At 38.4% G+C, this 19,045-nt stretch overlaps 2 protein-coding genes across 6 annotated transcripts; both read right to left on the bottom strand.

Moving 5' to 3' along the window:
* Positions 1-987: 987 nt before the first annotated feature.
* Positions 988-7,915, bottom strand: irf1a (interferon regulatory factor 1a). Its single transcript, XM_085392656.1, has 7 exons — positions 7,731-7,915; positions 7,448-7,547; positions 3,276-3,455; positions 3,018-3,191; positions 2,874-2,926; positions 2,547-2,637; positions 988-1,931 (listed from the first exon to the last, which is right to left on the bottom strand). The coding sequence occupies exons 1-7, from the start codon at positions 7,818-7,820 to the stop codon at positions 1,831-1,833; spliced, it is 789 nt and encodes a 262-aa protein (XP_085248782.1). The 5' UTR covers positions 7,821-7,915; the 3' UTR covers positions 988-1,830.
* A 734-nt stretch (positions 7,916-8,649) lies between these two features.
* Positions 8,650-18,747, bottom strand: LOC146678444 (uncharacterized). 5 transcript variants are annotated; one of them, XM_085392419.1, is made up of 12 exons: positions 18,448-18,747; positions 16,919-17,033; positions 16,765-16,829; positions 16,565-16,685; positions 15,571-15,719; positions 14,623-14,765; positions 14,376-14,538; positions 11,998-12,091; positions 11,811-11,889; positions 11,205-11,246; positions 10,966-11,039; positions 8,650-10,874 (listed from the first exon to the last, which is right to left on the bottom strand). In XM_085392419.1, the coding sequence occupies exons 2-12, from the start codon at positions 16,930-16,932 to the stop codon at positions 9,872-9,874; spliced, it is 1,947 nt and encodes a 648-aa protein (XP_085248545.1). In that variant the 5' UTR covers positions 16,933-17,033; positions 18,448-18,747; the 3' UTR covers positions 8,650-9,871. The 5 variants fall into 5 exon arrangements, with proteins under 5 accessions (XP_085248545.1, XP_085248475.1, XP_085248396.1 ...); XM_085392349.1 differs by lacking the exon at positions 18,448-18,747 and adding an exon at positions 17,306-18,373; XM_085392270.1 differs by lacking the exon at positions 18,448-18,747 and having other exon boundaries at positions 16,919-18,373.
* Positions 18,748-19,045: the final 298 nt, after the last annotated feature.

Consider the following 19,045-nt stretch of genomic DNA (forward strand, 5'->3'; position numbering starts at 1 on the left):
TGTCCAAAGTGTATGACACATTTGGTCCCACGATAACTAGGATAGACTCCATCCCTCTGTGATCCCGAACTGGAAAAAGGGAATTGGCAAGATTAGAAATAAGCACATCAGAGGGAGACCTTGGTTTGGAGCTAAAGTTAGAAAGTCAAGGTTTATATTAGATACAACAGGCAAAGGATCTAACAAGTATGTACAAAAAAGAATCAAAGAGAAGATCCACAGAAACAGCATAGGTCGACATGCAGAGGTTTGATGTGGCAGAAGAGGATGTAAGGGATAGACTGTGAAGAAGGTAGATGATCTGCTGTGGCAACCCATAAATAACTACAATGTCTCTAATAGTAATCCTTGATAGCAGATTCACTTTATCAACATCTGGTATTTTTATTGCACTCTTGTGAAGTGTTATTTGCACTCTGCTTGTTCTGCTGTGATAGACCCGAATGTCTTCTGTTAAAAAGACGTGTAAATTAAAAACACTAATGTATTTGTTAAAAGCACATGTTTGAAGTTTTTAGGTTTTAGCCAGTTATAGCAATTAGATAACTCTGTTTTCAGAAATTTTAGTTTTTATGTTGAATTAATGCACAGTAGCTCCCGTTTTCTTACAAATGGCATATTGGTTTAGTAATTCCAACATGTAAAGCTGTGTTCAAGATTAAAGATTTAAAGCTTTAATCAAGATTTAAAGCTACAACTTTAAAAGCTGTGCTCAAGAATACAACTTCGAGATAAGATCAGAAGATTCAAGCTGTATTCATTGGTTACATGGTTTCATATCTCCTAACACAACAAGGAATGAGGTGAAGCAGATGTTTTAAAAAATAGAAATGTAACATCTGCTCCTTGTTATTCATCACAGGATTGGGTTTTGGATGCTTGTCAATCACAATGAGTTATCATACTCCTCACATATTTCAGGATGTAAACAACGTGCAATAAATGTGGAAAAAAAAAACTAAATCAAAAAGTAGAAACTTGGCAGCTTTTTAATCACACACTAAAATTCAGTATTTTTTGCATTCATTTTTATATACACACAGGATGTCAAGAATCCTGACAATCCTGTGTAATTTGTGTATTTTGTAAAAGCAGGTTTATTTATATATATAATGTAATATATAAACAAATAATATACACAAAAAACAACATGGGTATTATTCACTAAAACACACAAAACACACTGAACAATCTATAGCCTTAAAAAAGATACAAAAAACAAACAAACTTGTATTTCATGTTGGAAAGTTTTTTTTCAAAAGGTAGTAAAATTAATTTACAAATGTAGAAGTCGCACACATATTACAAATGGACAAGGATATAGAATACACCGTATTGTAGATTGGGTCAGCTTTCTGTGAATACAGGTAAAGTGAGATTTGAACTCCACTCACAAACACAAACCTACAAATTGTTATTCTTTGTTCTTTGTTTATTCTTTGCTCTTCATTTACTGGCTAAACATCCAGTCAAGCTCACTGAAACGGGCGAACAGAAACTGATCCTGCACTGCGATGAAATGAGATCTGCGAGCTTGGGGTCATTTCTGTGAGTGTTAGGCACTAAATCTAAACATAAGTAATGTTGACAGAGGTAAAGCTTGGCTTGGAACTGGATCTTCATCCCAGCATGCTCAGCAGAGAGGATGACAGAGCAATGTTCCCTGCCCTCTCGCATTTCTCCTATTTCCTGCAATTAGCTTATCAGAAAAACAATAAGAGGGAAACGGATGAAGGTTAGCAAGAAAGCTTAAAAGAAAAAACACACAAAGTAAACACAAAGAGAAGGTAGATGGAGTTCTTGGGTGCACAGCTATGGCATCAGTGGTTGCTAATGTGTGGACCAGTCGGAAAGTTCCTTGATGTAGTTTGGACCAAATAGATCGCTGCAGTTCTCTGAGTGCAGAGGATATGAGTTATCATCTCCAGGACCTGAGAAGCATAAAACAGCACATAAACACACAGTCATGGCAACAATCATGGCTGTTGTCACACCTTTAATACATTTAATTTTATCCCACTTTTACAGATTGTTACATGTACACATAATATATTGAATTTGATCTGTCAGGCTTAACGTTCATCTACCTAATAGAGCTGTGTTTGTTTGTTTGTTATTCTCATAGTCTTTCCCTCAGTGTTACTCACCCCAAAATCCATATTTATACAAAAATATATAGTACAACACACTTCCTGTTCATGTTTACATTTACTCTATCCGAGTAAAATTAAAACATTTCAGGATGTAATTTAATTTAATCATTAGTTATTATCAATCTCTGACTCTCTTCCACAGTGCATTTCTCTGTCTTCTCTGTATTATTCTAGGGGGTTTACCTTACAATACAAAGCGCCTTAACTGTTGCTGTGATTTGGCGCTATATGAATAAAACTGAATATAATTGGAAATGTTTACATTAAATCCACATACAGTAAAATGCTGTACTGCAGTTTAGTACCGTGAAGTAGAAGGGTTATGTTTTTTCATAACCATTTCATTTAACTATTGACTAATAATACTTTGCAGAAATAAAATAAGCGTCATACAGTGCCAGTGGTTCCAGAGATTGTGTGTTCTCCATCCTCTCTGCTCCCCGGTCTGGTTCCAGAGCTCAGTGTTGTTTAAGTGATCCATCAGCTGCAGGAAACAAAACACTGAAAGTTAGTCAAACAGATATACAGAGCAGCACATACAGAATCAAAACTGCAGCAAAAAGAAATTCCCAGGAAACTGATCTCGGTTAAGTCAAATATGATGTAGTTCAATTACATAGCAATTATTTTTCGTTTCCTGAGGAAAACCCACATGTTTTTGCAAGAATACCAAGACTGTTGGTTTGCATTTGATTAGTTAGCATATTTAAGATATAGTACCTTAAAGACGGCCTCACTCTGTTCCTGGTCCACTGGTTTGGCGTCCCACATCCCTGCATACCAACAAGAACCATCATCAATCTTTTCAAAGTGTCTCTTACATCCAAAACACCAACAGAGCACTTTAAAGACAAAGCATCTCACCCTGTCTTTGAATGCTGGTAAATGTGTTCTCTGCAACAGCTTCCACTTTCTGTGGTATGTCTGTAATGGGCCTTGTTGTTGTGGGTTGCCAAATCTGTGTGTTGTGCATGTCATTAGATGTGCATTCACCTAAACTGGTCTGTCTTTCTCTGGATCGGTCGAATAACCGCAGCCCTGAGAGGAGAGAGAGTAGGACTGAAACATGAGGCCAGTGTTTGCAGGTAAAGTTGGGAAATACACTTTAAGTCTGTATCTTACCTCTTCTGCGTTTCTGTGTTTGTGAGCTGGGCAGCATCCTGTAGACTCTGTAGGCATTACTGCCTCTCTTTTTGCTGTGCTCTCGCAGCTCACAGATGTCAGGCAGAGAATTCAAGGCACAGCGGAAATTTGCTTTCCATGTCTTTGGATCTGGCTTATCTTTGCCTGGATGGTACCGTCCTAAAGAAGCATATACAGAAAGGTTAATGATAAAGTCAGAAAAAGACTGTGGTCAGGTGTGTGTAGCTAGGGAAGTCTGCGGTGTGTATAGTTTTAAATACAGACTTTATTTAAAAGCTGCACACAGCAAAAGCACGTCTTCTAAACCTGCAATATTTCTAATAGCCAACAGGGGGCAACTCATCCGGTTGCAAGTAGCCAAATCGAAAAGAAGTCAATGAGAAACTGATCCTACTCATTTCACAAGTGACTTCAGTAAACATCCTCCTTACTAGGCTATGGATGGCCTCAGTTATAAGTGTCACAGCTTCTTTGTTACAGCATAATATTTGTTTTAAAAATCATGGTCCCAGTTAGAGTGACAACAAAACAGAATACGCTTTAGGGCACACCTTCCTTGTGATTTACTAGAGATAATCATACTCATGGGTGTGCGTAATTATAGAGGCTGAAAAATAGTCCAGAAAACAATGGAAGGCAGCTACAGCCAAACTCTTTATACTGTTAAATAGAGTTAAAGGTGTGGCTGCACCTATTAACATACTTGGAATGTGTGAAGTCCTTAAAATATAGTCAGATGTGTCTTATAATTAAGGAAACTCAATTTATTAAATTTTGTAAATCAACAAGTACAAGGAAAATGAACTACAAGTCTGATACAGAAATTGTAGTACATGTAGCAGTTTCTTGGTTTCTGATTGAAGACAAAAGAACGTGGAAACACACTGACTGCAATAAAGAAAAAAAATGCTACCAATTTTGTATAAAACAGTGTATGTAAACTATAAGGCCCTGCAATAACCGATATAGGCAATTGCTCCATTATGCTCAAACATTTTTTTTTATTGTGTGGAACTGTGGGGATCAACCTTTAAATGTACCTTTAGATACTAATTATTAACAAGCCAAGTTACTGTGGTCCCACCAATCCACTGTTTCTAAAATCTCACAGCATGGGCTTTCACGATTTGGTTCTTTAAAAAGTTGCGTAAAATCAAAGTCCATCTCAGACTGTGTACAATTATTTTTTAGTCTAAGATTTGAGAGGTATTTATATTTTCACTGTACAAAAAGCTAGAAATAATAAAAAATTATATTTATCTTGTTGGGGTAAAAATGTGAACTAATCCTGCAATTAATTTTTGGGTTTCAAAAGAATGATTTACGAAGATATTTTTTAGTGTTATGAGTGAATTATTTTGTATTTGTTGTTTTCTTTTCCTTTTCTAGGGTAGGTTAGCTATAGTGAAACAAATGTAAGCCAGGCATATATAAGCATTGCTTCTGCCTGAACCTGTTCAGTCACTTGTCAGTACATAGATAGACTTTATGTGTACTGTAACAATCTCTATTTATGTGATTGCTGAATAAAGTACTTTTTGTATAGTAAAAATGGGGAAGAAAAACACAGCTGTGGCCAGCAAAACAAGGTTTTTAAAGGGAAATTCTGATGTAGTTTGACCAGTGTACCTATGTCACTATGCCCTTTTTGGTTTCCTCTCATTAAAGTGAATAAAGGGAACAAGAAGTAATACAAAGCACATATCAACGTAAGCACTGCAAAATTCCTGAAGCCTTAAAGTAGTACCAAGGAAAGGACCACACGGTAATCTTCAGAGACTAGTTAGTGGTTGACTGATTAGTTTGAAAATCACAGCCTTTGGTTTCAACTCTTTGTAATGACACTAGCCCAACTGTCAATAAAAACAACAAGTAATCAAATCAGAACCAGTGTATGCATAATGTTTGACTTGTTCCCTAGTTCTGCTTTCCGAAATTGTGTTATTACACACATTTAACACATGTTTGTACCACAACATGCCACTAAGGGTGTAAGTCCCCTGTTTGGATTGGAATTTCAATGTATTTTATTTAAGATTACATTTTAATTATATTTACCTACAAATACTTAAAGATAGTCATAGAAAAAGAAGATTTTTACATCCTTATTTTTGCTACATCTTTATTTAATATTCATTGTGTTGATGTGCATGGATGGTCTGTTTTTCAAATGCTTCTTTATTTTACCAATAGAAATGCGAAAAGGACTGTTATCCCTTACAAGCATTTAAATCTCCTTTTTTGTAAAATAACTTTAAGTTAGGCAAGATAGGCAAGACACTCCCAAAAAGTGTAAGATGGGGGGGAAATACATTTTTTCCTCTCTAAATCATTAACAAGTTACAAAATAATTAAGATACTTATGCAGTACTTAAATGTACTCACAGTAAAATTGTTTCTTTGTTTGTAAAACCTTGATCTGTTACCTCTTTATTCTAGTGTACCCATGTTTAAGCATTCGAAATTCCATTTAATTACAAAAGAACTAAACCCTTAATCGCGGGCCCTATCATGAAGTGTTACCAAGATTCTCCATCACCTGGTGCCAGACCAGGCTTAATGGTGAATCGTTAACATCATTCATCATTAACCCTGCTGTCAGGTGACTTCATCCAGTCTATGGTCGCCTTTCTCAAATTTAGCACAACAGTTTAACTTGGCTCTCAGCCAGCCTTCTGAAAAGAACTGTTAAAGTAATAAAATCACCGGAGCTTTAAGATCCACTATGGATCACTTACAGCAGACAAGGGCTAACAGGAATTAAAGGGGCACATGCAGCGGCCACTGAAACCTCCCATTCATCAAGGTTTCCACAAGTCTCATGTCAAAGACCTTTTTTTATTTAAGACATTAACTCCATGTAGCTTTTTATGGTTTGTGTTCAAATCAATTTAGTATTTATTTCACACCGTGTTTTTACACAGACAGTTCATGAATATGTTTTGTCTCTTTTTTAGAGCTTGTTTTTTTTAAGCCTTAATGTTGTACTTTGACAGCAATTCGATCGCTTTGAGCATTCACAGCAAGTGAACTGGAGCTTTCCCATGATGCAGATGCAGTCATAAATCGCAACTTTCCCAAGACGGAAACATGTTTAACACATGCGCACATGCACTTATGCTTCTCTGTGCATTGACCAAAACAATAATGTGGGGATAGAAGACTATGAAAAATATATGTTTTATATTCTGTGAATTGTGAAAACTGTGTGATCCACTAAAAGGAGTGAGGAAAATTACTCAGTGTTATGTATTAAATTACTAGAAGAAGGTTATCAGACTACTCATGAGAAGATATCAGTTAAATGATCTGGGAAGATAACATGTATTAGAATGCTTCAGTTTGGAACTGGAGAGCGTCAGAAGGGACTTACATGAACTGAACTGACATCCCTAACGTCATTGCAACAGCTTGTAGTGCCAACTATTTACCCTTAAAGAGACCATGTCTATGTTTGATTGGATAAGGCTTGTTTTATTTGCCGTCAAGCTCTCATCACTTAGCTGGAAAGTAAACAGGAATGTGGTAGATCTAGAAAGACTGAGCAACACAACCGTGGAGCTCTTCACTGGAAACACTTCTAGAACAGAAGAAACCGGTCTATAGGCAAATCTCATCAGGGTCGTTAAAACAATGATTGCAATGCAATTTAAATAGCATTTAGAAACTTTGTATCTGTTCTCTAAAGTATGTAACCCTAAAAAAATACATTCCGTGTTGAACATTCCCATGACTTTGTTGTTTTTGTTTTTGCGAATAAAGTAATTATCCTGATCTTTTTGTTATATTTTTAGGTGAGCATATCAGCTCCCTAACAGATCCCTGATCAGACTTGTAATAATTTTTATTACTATTTACTGTAAAAACAAATAAATATCTTTATAGTTCAACGCTAATATCAATAAAGCGCTGAGATTCTGTCCCAGGGATTGATTTTGGTAGTTATTTGTGGGATGTTCCTGTGGTTTCTGTTTGTAGTTCTTGTTGCTCTGTATTGAAACACGAGCGTGCAGTGAAAAAAATGTAGCATAAGAACTTTGTTCTGATCAGTAAGAGCGATCAGTACAACAGATGGATGATAAAACAGACTGAATTGAGCCGAGAAACAATCAGATGAAACAAATCACATAGTGTCAGTGTTTTGCTCTTACCTGTATGCATGGCCCAGCTCCGGAAAAGGGTAGCATCTCGCTCAATACTCCAACCATGGCGAGCGGCATGTTTCCATGGGATCTGGAAGATTCGTGCTGACTGTTGAATGAAAAAGAAAACAAACTGTGATTTGTTGTATTATTCCCAGGATTATTTAAGAATAAATGCCTTATTATGTTTACCTACTGTGATTTTAACTATAGGAAACTTTCCAAACCCCAGTTGTATTTGTATATGTGTGTAGGTGTATGTAGATATGGTGGTAAGAAGAAGGTGATCTACCTGGTCCAGCCAGCTGACTCCTGGATACCTCCCAGACTGAATCTGTTCCTCCAGCCACGGCCTCAGCCTGAGCCGGCCTTGTTGTTGCATGCTCCAGTCTGTGCTTCAGGTGAGTGGAAAAGGTGGTCAGTACAAAAGCAGGAGTTTCAGCAATAACAGAAAATTTCTTAGGAGCTCAGATTAAATCAGAGGTTATGCTGGGACACCCTTCCTACCTGGCTGGTTCTTCCAATCAGAAGACTCACAGTTAACACGATCCTGCTCCTCCTCCAATAGTCTACCACACAGGCTCTTCCTGTTACAGAAAATATTGTATACTGCATGTTATTTGCTTCAAGTGGAGTTGAATTGGAATAGTGCGGTTATAGGTGGGAGGAGAGTTGTAAAGCTGCTTGTACAGGTTTTTTAATCCTTTTCCAATAGTTGAATATAGACAGAAAAGCTGGTTTATTAACCAGTTGTTTACAGTTAATTTAAAATAACTTGTATAAACATGGGGGAAAAGGTAAATATATATTATGTTTGCATGATATGTGAATTTTTGTATATGTCAGCTGCTGCAGAAAGTCAGTGTCAGTATGTTTTTTATTTTGGCTTTATTAAGTCACAGCACAGTTACTAGATAGCATCTATTCATGTTAAGACCACAAGGTGGAAGCACAAGCAATGGTGTAGTAATGGTGACGTTCCCTTACATGTTGCAACAGGGCCTCGACTTTTTAGTGTACATGTTCAGTACAGTTCAGTTAAGCGTGAACATTTCTTTTAAACCTATGCGCCCACCACTAATACTGAGCATAGCCACACACATATACATACACACAGAAGCAACAGGATACAGAACACACACACACACACACACACACACACACACATATGCACTATGTAGTATAGAATATAGTGACTTTCACTCACCATAAATGCTTGATGTCTTTATTTTAAGTAGCACATAAACACTAGTTTACATTAGTCCACTGTCATGTTTAAGTACACATTTACTACATGGGGATCCAAAAAGCAAATAACATGTATCCTACTTAAGGTATATACTTTTGAATTGTATTTTGCATTATGGTCAATTCAATTATGTATAAGATATAATCTCAAAAATGCATTACCAAATTTCATTGGTGTACCAAAGCACACAGCGGACAAAGCTTGTTGTGGATCATTCAAACCTGTTTGTCTCGTTGAAGGAAACACAACTCAGAAGTATTCACATTTATTTGAACTTTTTTATACAACAGAAAATTATTAAGATTCACATCACCCAAATACAGAATAAAGTTGTTTCTTTCAGTTGCATATATTAAAAAGTAACTATGTTTTTATTTTGACAACTACAACATGCTGAAGGCGATGACGTGTGCTTCTGTGGAAACAGATCAACAGTTCCAAAGAAGAGCAATGAGGAAGTAATTTCATAACTCTGAACAGCAGCCCTGAAGGGCAGATAAGTGTTGCGGCTTGTTTTAGTCAGAGAGTGCAGCCATTTCCAATGTAATTCCTACTTAAAAGGTTTAGACTTAATGGGCAAATTGTCTATCTTTTCTATTCTTTTAAACTGAGATTTAAATGAAAACTCTAAAATGGCTCAAGGGGATTACTGAGTTGACATTTTAGACAGATTTGATACAGCTTAGTCATCTCAGCCTTTATGCATTTAAGGAATCTGTCTTCAAAAAGAAATGCAGAATGACATTTAAAAACAAACGGCAACACAAACCAAACTGAACAAAAAGAAGAAAGAAAATTCACTTTGTTCAGTATCAGATGTGGAATGTAGATAAATGATGTGATAGGAGCTGTTTTGCCTATCCCTTTGTAGAAAACAAATACTGAAAATATTAAGGCTACAGGCGCATACTGGTTGATATCTGATATCAGTCATTTTATGTGGAAGTTTCATGGACACTTCACAATTTTCAATCAAAAACTTCAGAAAGAAAGTATTTACAGTTGAAATGTTTTCAGAATGAATACCTGTGGATGCTCTATATTGAAAATGTATACATTTATATGTAAAAGCAGGACTTACAGTGTAAAGATCCCATGCAGTGCAAAAAACAGACACTAATTGGCTCTTGAGTTACAATTTTAAAACCGTATCCAAGTTCAAGAATGAACCATAGGTCACAGTGCTACACAGCTTGATAGCCAGCATCTGTAATTATTGGCACAGAGTGGTCAACAGACATTAAGGGGGGAAAAGGTATTTGGAGCTGCCCGCCCTGGACATTGTGGATAAAACCTGGAAAGACTTCACTTAAGATGCTTTGAGGAGTCTTTTTGAATAATTTTTCGTACTCACCATTTCCTTGCTCTAAAAGCAAAATATCAGGTTGTTTCTCCAGACTTGGAAGTGCCTGGTAGTCATCATCCATTGCAAGAAAGCTGTTTGACCCTTTAGGCACACAACCATAACAGGGATTTTCATCACAAATTGTGACCTCTTCACCTAGCTTTGGTTTACCACTGATGACCTCATCAGAGCTCTCAAACTTTGCCTCAGCTCTGGATGAAAATTCACAAGAATCAGATGCGTTAGTCCCACTAGAGACAGAGGACAAGCTGGTGTCTTCTTCATATGAAGATGTCCCAGAATCTGCTTTGTAGGATTGATATGGCATGTTTGGTTGCCTTAGAAATGAACCAGAATCCTGCTGAGCAGGAACTTGACAAGATGGTAGCAGCTGATGAGGACAAATTCCCATGTCGCTCTTACTGGGATGGTAATCAGGGACACAAAGCATTTCAGCCTTCTCCTGTGCTTCCAAGTCGCCCGTCATGGCCTGATGTTCAGAGACGGGGATTAGGAGGGAATAGGTTTTATTTTCAAATACAGATGATCCTGAACTGGTGTCATTAGCTTGGACACTACACGGACTGTAGGGAGCTGAGCATAAATCGCTTTTTTGCATATTCATTAATTGTGTAAGGGGACTGGTGGTCACTGGTGATATGGGGCTAATATTCAGGAAAAGTTTAGAAAGCACATCATGAACAGCTTTAGTGATAGGAGGTTCTTCGTTCATAGTCTCAGGGGGTTCGGCATTCGCATAACTGAGATCGGAGGAGCCCGTGCTGATCCCACTGGTTTGCTGAAGGCTTCCACTGCTTGTGTCTGTCAGTGACATCTTCGACCTGAGTAGAGAAACAATTACTGAAACTGCCAGATAAAAATCCTCAAGAAAATATCTTGTAATGCTGATGCATCAATAGAGCCAATACTGACCCCAGTTTACTGTCATCTGGTATAAGGGGCTCAATGCAGATAGTGGAGGTAATGGATGGCTCAGGTTTTAAGACCTAAACAAAAGGGATTAGCAGTCTTAAACATGACGCAGGTCATAAATTCAAGCTCAGCTGTAATCCTGTCAGATTGTGTGAGAAGTACTATCCGATATAAGGTGCAGGGCGCCGTCAGTAAATGTTATACTCAGTGAACTAATTAAGTTGTTTTAGCCTGCCTACCATTGGTGCAAACCTCCTCCAGCCCATGTATTCATGTTTGATCTGTGCTCATGAAACACACGGAAGGGTGAGGAAGTCAGGGAAGAGAGCCATACTAAGAATATAAATGACTGCAGATGGAAATAACACTGTTCTTCTGAGTATAACAGTCCCAACCAAACTGCTATTTAACCTCCTAGGACCTGGCGTCCACATATGTGGACATCACATTTTGGGTTATTTAGACCAAAATACTCAATTTTGCTCTACAAGGGCCTGATATCCACTTACAAGGACATTATGCTGCTACTGTTCTATCAAAATTTTAAATGAATATCTTCATATGTGGCTCTTATTTTTCCTAAAAACAGATTTAAGGTAAAAAAAAAAAAAACAAAATCTGGTAATTCTTTGTTTTTACATTCATTGAGTCCCAATATGCCCAAATATCAAAGAGAAATTAAAAATGCATGCCGTGGAAGACTTCAGGTCTTAGGAGGTTAAGGACAGAACATAAATCCAATGAATTGCTACTAATGAAGAAGTAATGAAAAAAAATTAATAAAAATTTCCCACAATTATTACTATCAAGTCAGAAGCTTTTAACTAGTGTGAAATATGTCTCACCTGTTCCTTGTTTGGATAGATATTAAGAAAGCTTGGATTTGGAGGTTTGGTAACTACATCCCACCAGTTTATTTTAAACCTAAAAGGAAATGTTAAAAAAATAAATCAACAAAAAATAAAAAAGCTCTAGTATTTAGGAGAAATGTGCACTGGCAGAAAAAACTAACTTTTTATATGCACAACCTACTTGAAATAACAGCCACACATAACAGCGCTTAAGATGACGGCAGCAATACTGAGGCAGATGATGATAACCACGAGCAGGTAGTGTGGGGAGCGAGCTGTGAAGGTAGGTGTTTGAAAAAAGTTGAATGCTTTTTCTATTTGTACAGAAAATACACAACTATGAGCAAACACTACTGTATACAGACAAAAGTATGAATCAGCTTTTGTATTCTTTGTCATTTCCAAAAGCATAAACAAAACCTTTGTGACCAATAATTCAAGCAAAAATGAAAACAGGGGAGAGGATGAAAATGATAATGAAGAACAGGTTCAATTTGTATTGTGACATACAGTGGGGCAAAAAAGTATTTAGTCAGCCACCGATTGTGCAAGTTTCCCCACTTAAAATGATGACAGAGGTCAGTAATTTGCACCAGAGGTACACTTCAACTGTGAGAGACAGAATGTGAAAAAAAAAATCCATGAATTCACATGGTAGGATTTGTAAAGAATTTATTCGTAAATTAGGGTGGAAAATAAGTATTTGGTCACCTCAAACAAGGAAAATCTCTGGCCCTCACAGACCTGTAACGTCTTCTGTAAGAAGCTTTTCTGTCCCCCACTCGTTACCTGTATGAATGGCACCTGTTTGAACTCATCATCTGTATGAAAGACACCTGTCCACAGCCTCAAACAGTCAGACTCCAAACTCTGCCATGGCCAAGACCAAAGAGCTTTCGAAGGACACCAGGAAAAGTATTGTAGACCTGCACCAGACTGGGAAGAGTGAATCTACAATAGGCAAGCAGCTTGGTGTGAAAAAAATCAACTGTGGGAGCAATCATCAGAAAATGGAAGACATACAAGACCACTGATAATCTCCCTCGATCTGGGGCTCCACGCAAGATCTCATCCCGTGGGGTCAAAATGATCATGAGAACGGTGAGCAAAGATCCCAGAACCACACGGGGGGACCTGGTGAATGACCTGCAGAGAGCTGGGACCAAAGTAACAAAGGTCACCATCAGTAACACACTACAACGGCAGGGAATCAAATCCCGCAGTGCCAGACGTGTTCTGCTGCTGAAGCCAGTGCATGTCCAGGCCCGTCTGAAGTTTGCTGTATCATCCATGTGCTCTCTGGCAGAGGATTGGGAGAATGTCATGTGGTCAGATGAAACCAAAGTAGAACTTTTTGGTATAAACTCAACTCGTCGTGTTTGGAGGAAGAAGAATACTGAGTTGCATCCCAAGAACACCATACCTACTGTGAAGCATGGGGGTGGAAACATCATGCTATGGGGCTGTTTTTCTGCCAAGGGGACAGGACGACTGATCCGTGTTAAGGACAGAATGAATGGGGCCATGTATCGTGAGATTTTGAGCCAAAACCTCCTTCCATCAGTGAGTACTTTGAAGATGAAACGAGGCTGGGTCTTCCAACATGACAATGATCCAAAACACACCGCCCGGGCAACAAAGGAGTGGCTCCATAAGAAGCATTTGAAAGTCCTGGAGTGGCCTAGCCAGTCTCCAGACCTCAACCCCATAGAAAATCTGTGGCGGGAGTTGGAAGTCCGTGTTGCTCGGCGACAGCCCCAAAACATCACTGCTCTCGAGAAGATCTGCATGGAGGAATGGGCCAAAATACCAGCTACTGTGTGTGCAAACCTGGTAAAGACCTATAGTAAACGTTTGACCTCTGTTATTGCCAACAAAGGTTATGTTACAAAGTATTGAGTTGTATTTTTGTTATTGACCAAATACTTATTTTCCACCCTGATTTACGAATAAATTCGTTACAAATCCTACCATGTGGATTCATGGATTTTTTTTTTCACATTCTGTCTCTCACAGTTGAAGTGTACCTCTGGTGCAAATTACTGACCTCTGTCATCATTTTAGGTGGGGGAACTTGCACAATCGGTGGCTGACTAAATACTTTTTTGCCCCACTGTAAGTCAGGAAGTTTAACGCAATAACCACATTATTCAAAGTGTTTGGAGAAAGTACATATTAACACTAATGCAAATAACAAATGTGAGTGCACTCTCTGGAACTTAAATAGAAGGACATGACATCATAGTAATTCGGTTGTTTTGGAGAAAAATTCAAATGAACAAACTGAACCTTCACAGCAAAGTATGCATCGCTTTGCTTTTGAGATATTCAAGGATCTTTTATGTTTGAATACAGGACATTGTAGTTCAGCTTTAATGTTACAATCTGAGGAGCTCATCTCCACTTTTCTCTGGAGACAGCGGCTTCCATGAAAGTTAGTTTGAGAGTTAATATTAAAACTCATTATTTTTCAGCTGAATGTGTAATAGAAATATAATTTGGGCCTCTTAACACAGTTAAGAAATACAGAATTTAAAACTGAAAAAAGACAATACTTACCAGTTTGAAATTCCCACTCTTCGCTACTGTCACTGAACTTGCCACTCAGACTTATGAAGCTTTTCACGCTGACCACATATGCTGAACTGGGATCCAGGTCTTGACCTTTTATTATATAGTAATTTAGTCCATCAACTGTGGCTGGTTTGAAAGGTCCAGATGTCTAGTATGGAGGAACAAAAATGAGTTTGACAGTTGTCCATGTTTACATCTCCAGAACAAATAGTTACTGTGGCATTGTTCCTACCTTTTCTGTTTCTCCTTTTTTATAGTAAGTCACCACAGCAGTCATTTCATTGTTTATAAATCCCTCCATGTTTGACGTCCACATGACTTCAAAATTCCCTTCAGATTTATTGACTGATTTGATTGTTGGAGTTTTTGGTTTTACTGTACAGAAACAGAAACAAGAGCATTAAAGTGAATGTTTGTTCGCCCGGTCTTTCTGGCAGATGCAGAGTTATGGGCTGTAATTTAAAAGGTCCTCACATACAAGGTCTTAAATAATCAGGCCCCATCTTATCTTAATGACCTTGTAGCACCATATCACCCTATTAGAGCACTTCGCTCTCGCTCTGCAGGCCTACTTGTTGTTCCTAGAGTATTTAAAAGTAGAATGGGAGGGAGAGCCTTCAGTTTTCAGGCCCCTCTTCTGTGGAACCAGCTTCCAGTTTGGATTCGGGAGACAGACACTATCTCTACTTTTAAGATTAGGCTTAAAACTTTCCTTTTTGCTAAAGCATATAGTTAGGGCTGGACCAGGTGACCTTGAATCCTCCCTTAGTTATGCTGCAATAGACGTAGGCTGCCGGGGGATTCCCATGATGCATTGAGTTTTTCCTTTCCAGTCACCTTTCTCACTCACTATGTGTTAATAGACCTCTCTGCATTGAATCATATCTGTTATTAACCTCTGTTTCTCTTCCACAGCATGTCTTTTATCCTGTCTTCCTTCTCTCACCCCAACCGGTCGCAGCAGATGGCCGACCCTCCCTGAGCCTGGTTCTGCCGGAGGTTTCTTCCTGTTAAAAGGGAGTTTTTCCTTCCCACTGTCGCCAAAGTGCTTGCTCATAGGGGGTCATATGATTGTTGGGTTTTTCTCTGTATCTATGAAGCGCCTTGAGGCGACTTTTGTTGTGATTTGGCGCTATATAAATAAAATTGAATTGAATTGAATTAAAAGAAGTCAACATACTGCTCTCTGTGACACTGAAAACTTTTGACTCCATGACGTTGCCATCTTTCCAGATAGTTGCTGTGTGAGTTTCTCCAAGCACGAGTATCGGTTGAAAGGAGCAACAACATTGTCCAGTGCCACACTGTTGTAAAAAGCAATTCTTCTTACTGTGGGAAATAATAATACAAAATGTTTAAAACAAATGATATTTATGACATCTTGTGCTGATTAAGCTAATATTACGTTTTTATGTACAGCATTTTCACCCAATGCCTCCATCCCACATTTTTATTTCCTCTAGCTTACAAAAGCCAGTGTTTGAGTCTCACAAAATCACGGCTGGAAAATGAAAGCATTCCCCCTGAAATCCCAAGATGATCACTAGATAAAAGAGGAGTTGAAATGGAAGAGTTAGGCTCCATAGTGTGGTGGTTTACACCTTCGCCTAATAAACAAAAAAATTGTGGTGTTTTATTCTGGGAAGAGACAACCCCTTACGAATCTCGAGAAAAACAAAACAAAACCAAAGCTCCAATAACATTGCTGCGGAGACCCCATGTCAATAAGGGAGCGGCCAAAGGAAGTGTACAAATACAAAAATCCACTAACAAGAAGTACAATATATATGTTCTTCACGTGAATGTTAATATTTATCATTTTATTTACTTTTATTTACTTTAGTTCAGCATTATAACATGCTTCACTTTCAGTTTGTTAGGATCATTTCTGTGAGGATCAGTCGCACCCCTAAAACAAGCAGGGACACAACAAACAACCAGCAACAATACTCCCGCATATCAGTCCAAATATGCATCCACTTAATGAGTCAAGTCAAAGCAAGTACAAACCCGCCGAAAGAACCCGCTGTTACAGTCCCTGCTCCGCACACTAAGTCGACAGTTCAGAGCTATTAACAAAAGCAGGATCCACTCAAAGTGACGCAGCTGGTTTAAATGTCATCAGGTTAATATTAAAATTAGACTAAAACCAAACAAAACCATCTCAGTCATACCCGTCTACACTCTGGAGAGTCAAACTGTACTCAGTGCAGTTTTGTAGCTCCAGCTGACACAACATCAGCTCGTCAAAGTCGTTGGTACAGTCAAGACTGGAGTTAGTTGTCTGATTATTTCCTGCACGAAACATAAATTATAAATTGTGGCTCCTTAGGATTTCACACAACAATTAATTCGTTTACTGTGAGCTACATACCAAAGGGAACAGTCACGATGTGCCCTAAAAGAAGGAAGATAACAGAGATCCTGTTGCAGACTCGTCTGGAAAAGAAAAAGGGAAAGAGAGATATTTTCTTTCAACAAACATGACGGATTCAGTAAGAAAGACAACTCCAAGTTATTCATTTTACCTATTTGAATCCATTGTAAGATGAGTTAGTGCATTTTTCTGCTATGGAAAATACACAGCTACGGTCTATATCCTGGGTACGCGAACGCTGCTTACGCCCGAGTCTCACAGTCTTCCTGTTATGGGAGCGATAGAAGGATATATTGCGCCACATTAGAGGAAGTCAGTCCTACTCACATTTCTTTAGAAAGACAGAACCGTGCGCATAAAGCCCACAACAGTAGCCGGGGTGCGGCGAGTCGACTTAAAACAGCTACTGAAATCCCAGTGTTTGTGTAGAGTGAGAAATTGGGTTGAAATTAAAACAAACACCCCCGACAAAAAATAAAAATAACAAATAAAACATGTACATATGAAGATTTAAAGCAAGCATCGATATTTTTCCTACCACATCACAGGCACCCGTTAACATGTCCCTCTGTACTGTGTTGTGTGGTTTCTACTCATGTCTCGTGTCTTTTCTCAGCTGTTAGCACATTGAGAGCATTTATTGTGAAAGGTGAAAGTGACTAATAGCATGTTGGCCTATGCCCCACAGAGGAATGAATTATCTGACACAGCCGTATTGAATACGCTTAATGAAATCTATTTAATACTTCAACAAAAATATTACCAACTTTGTTGGTAATGACAGCTTTGAGGTGTCTTGTGTGGCCCGTTGTTCCACACAAACACTCTTCAAATTCTGAAGTTCTGTGGGCCTCTTTGATGAACTTTGAGCTTCGCTTCTTTCCACTGATTTTAAGATGGATTCAGGTCAGGTGATTGGCTGGGCTATTCTAGCAGATTTATTTTCTTTTTCAGAAACCCATTGAGAGTTTCCTCGGCTGTGTATTTGGGATCAATGTATTTGCTGAAAGGACCCCCCTTATTTCATCTTCATCATCCTGGTCCATGGCAGCAGATTTTTATCTAGAATGTCTCCATACATTTTTCTATTTAGCCTTCTTTCAGTCATATGAAGAATGCCAGTGACGCTCTGAAAAAGAGCCTCACACCATGATATGCAGTACCTTTTGACCTCCAAACAATGTTTGTAGTAGGGGATCCAAAAAGTAAAATTTTCGTCTCATCTGGCCAGATTATACACGAGTGTATTTCACAGCCGTTTTTTTTCTCTAAATCTTGTTCCTTAAAATTTGAAAAAGCTTCAACATGCTTTTTCTTTAGCAATAGTCTTGTGTGGTGAATGTGCACACAGGCCATGGCAGTTGAGTGCATTACTTATAGTTTTCTTTGAAACCATTGTACTTCCTGCTTCCAGGTCTTTCTGTAGCTCTCCACCAGTGACTTTTGGCTTTTTGACAAATCTTTTGATAATTTATTTCACTCGATCTCTGAAATCTTGCAGGGACCACTTGGCCATGGCTGGTTTATGGTGAAATGATGTCCTCGCCACTTCCGAATTATGGCCCCAACAATGTTTACTGGAACCTTCAGTAGTTTAGAAATTCTTCTGTAACCATTGTTTGTATGCTATGTACATTTGTTTTGCAATAATAGGGTTGCGAAGGTTGTGAGAGTGCTCACCATGTTTAATGAGAAAGCTTTTCACAGACTATATGTTTGGACTGAACCAGCTAAACTTAATTTGTATTAAGTGGGAGCATTGCTTTCTAATTACTGATAGATTTCAGCTGGTGTCATGAAATCCCATGCTTTTTTTGCTTGCACCTCTCATTCTTCCTGTGTTGAATATTTTTTGCCTTAGTTATTTGTCATCATTACTGTTAGGGAAAATGTTCTAAAACACTTCTTCAGTAAAGACTCAGAGAAGAGAAACACACAGAAGTTCTTGCTAGCAAGGGCAGTCTCCACACTAAGAGACTCCAGTGAGAGAACTGCCCTGGTCTTTATTTATACTCTTGAGCGTATGTGTGTGTGTATGGTGTGTGTGTGGTGTGTGTGTGTGTGTGTGTGTGTGTCACTGCTGATCAAAAGGGTCATATAACATACAAACACAAAAGGTACATCCTTGGTCATAAAGAGGGTAGTCTCCCCCACCCTAGATGGCACGGTGAGGAAGTCCAGCAGTTAAAGCACTTAGACTAAAACAGACATAGCTACGTTAAAACAATAAAACAAGGTGCGACCTCTCCCACGCTCCCAGGATGTGGGGGGTGAACCA

The sequence above is a fragment of the Rhamphochromis longiceps genome, linkage group LG1 (genome assembly GCF_057381845.1).
Source record: "Rhamphochromis longiceps isolate RC_006_pf linkage group LG1, R_longiceps_female_GT1.1, whole genome shotgun sequence".
Classification (NCBI taxonomy): Eukaryota; Metazoa; Chordata; class Actinopteri; order Cichliformes; family Cichlidae; genus Rhamphochromis; species Rhamphochromis longiceps.

Coding starts and splice junctions, on each gene's coding strand:
- irf1a (XM_085392656.1), bottom strand. CDS start 7,820: ATGCAACAACAAGGCCGGCTCAGGCTGAGGCCGTGGCTGGAGGAACAG. Junction 3,192..3,275: donor AACACAGAAACGCAGAAGAG/GTAAGATACAGA, acceptor CTCTCCTCTCAG/GGCTGCGGTTATTCGACCGA. Junction 2,927..3,017: donor TACCAGCATTCAAAGACAGG/GTGAGATGCTTT, acceptor GTTGGTATGCAG/GGATGTGGGACGCCAAACCA.
- LOC146678444 (XM_085392419.1), bottom strand. Junction 15,720..16,564: donor ACTCTCCAGAGTGTAGACGG/GTATGACTGAGA, acceptor TATTTCCCACAG/TAAGAAGAATTGCTTTTTAC. Junction 10,875..10,965: donor CCAGATGACAGTAAACTGGG/GTCAGTATTGGC, acceptor TTCTCTACTCAG/GTCGAAGATGTCACTGACAG.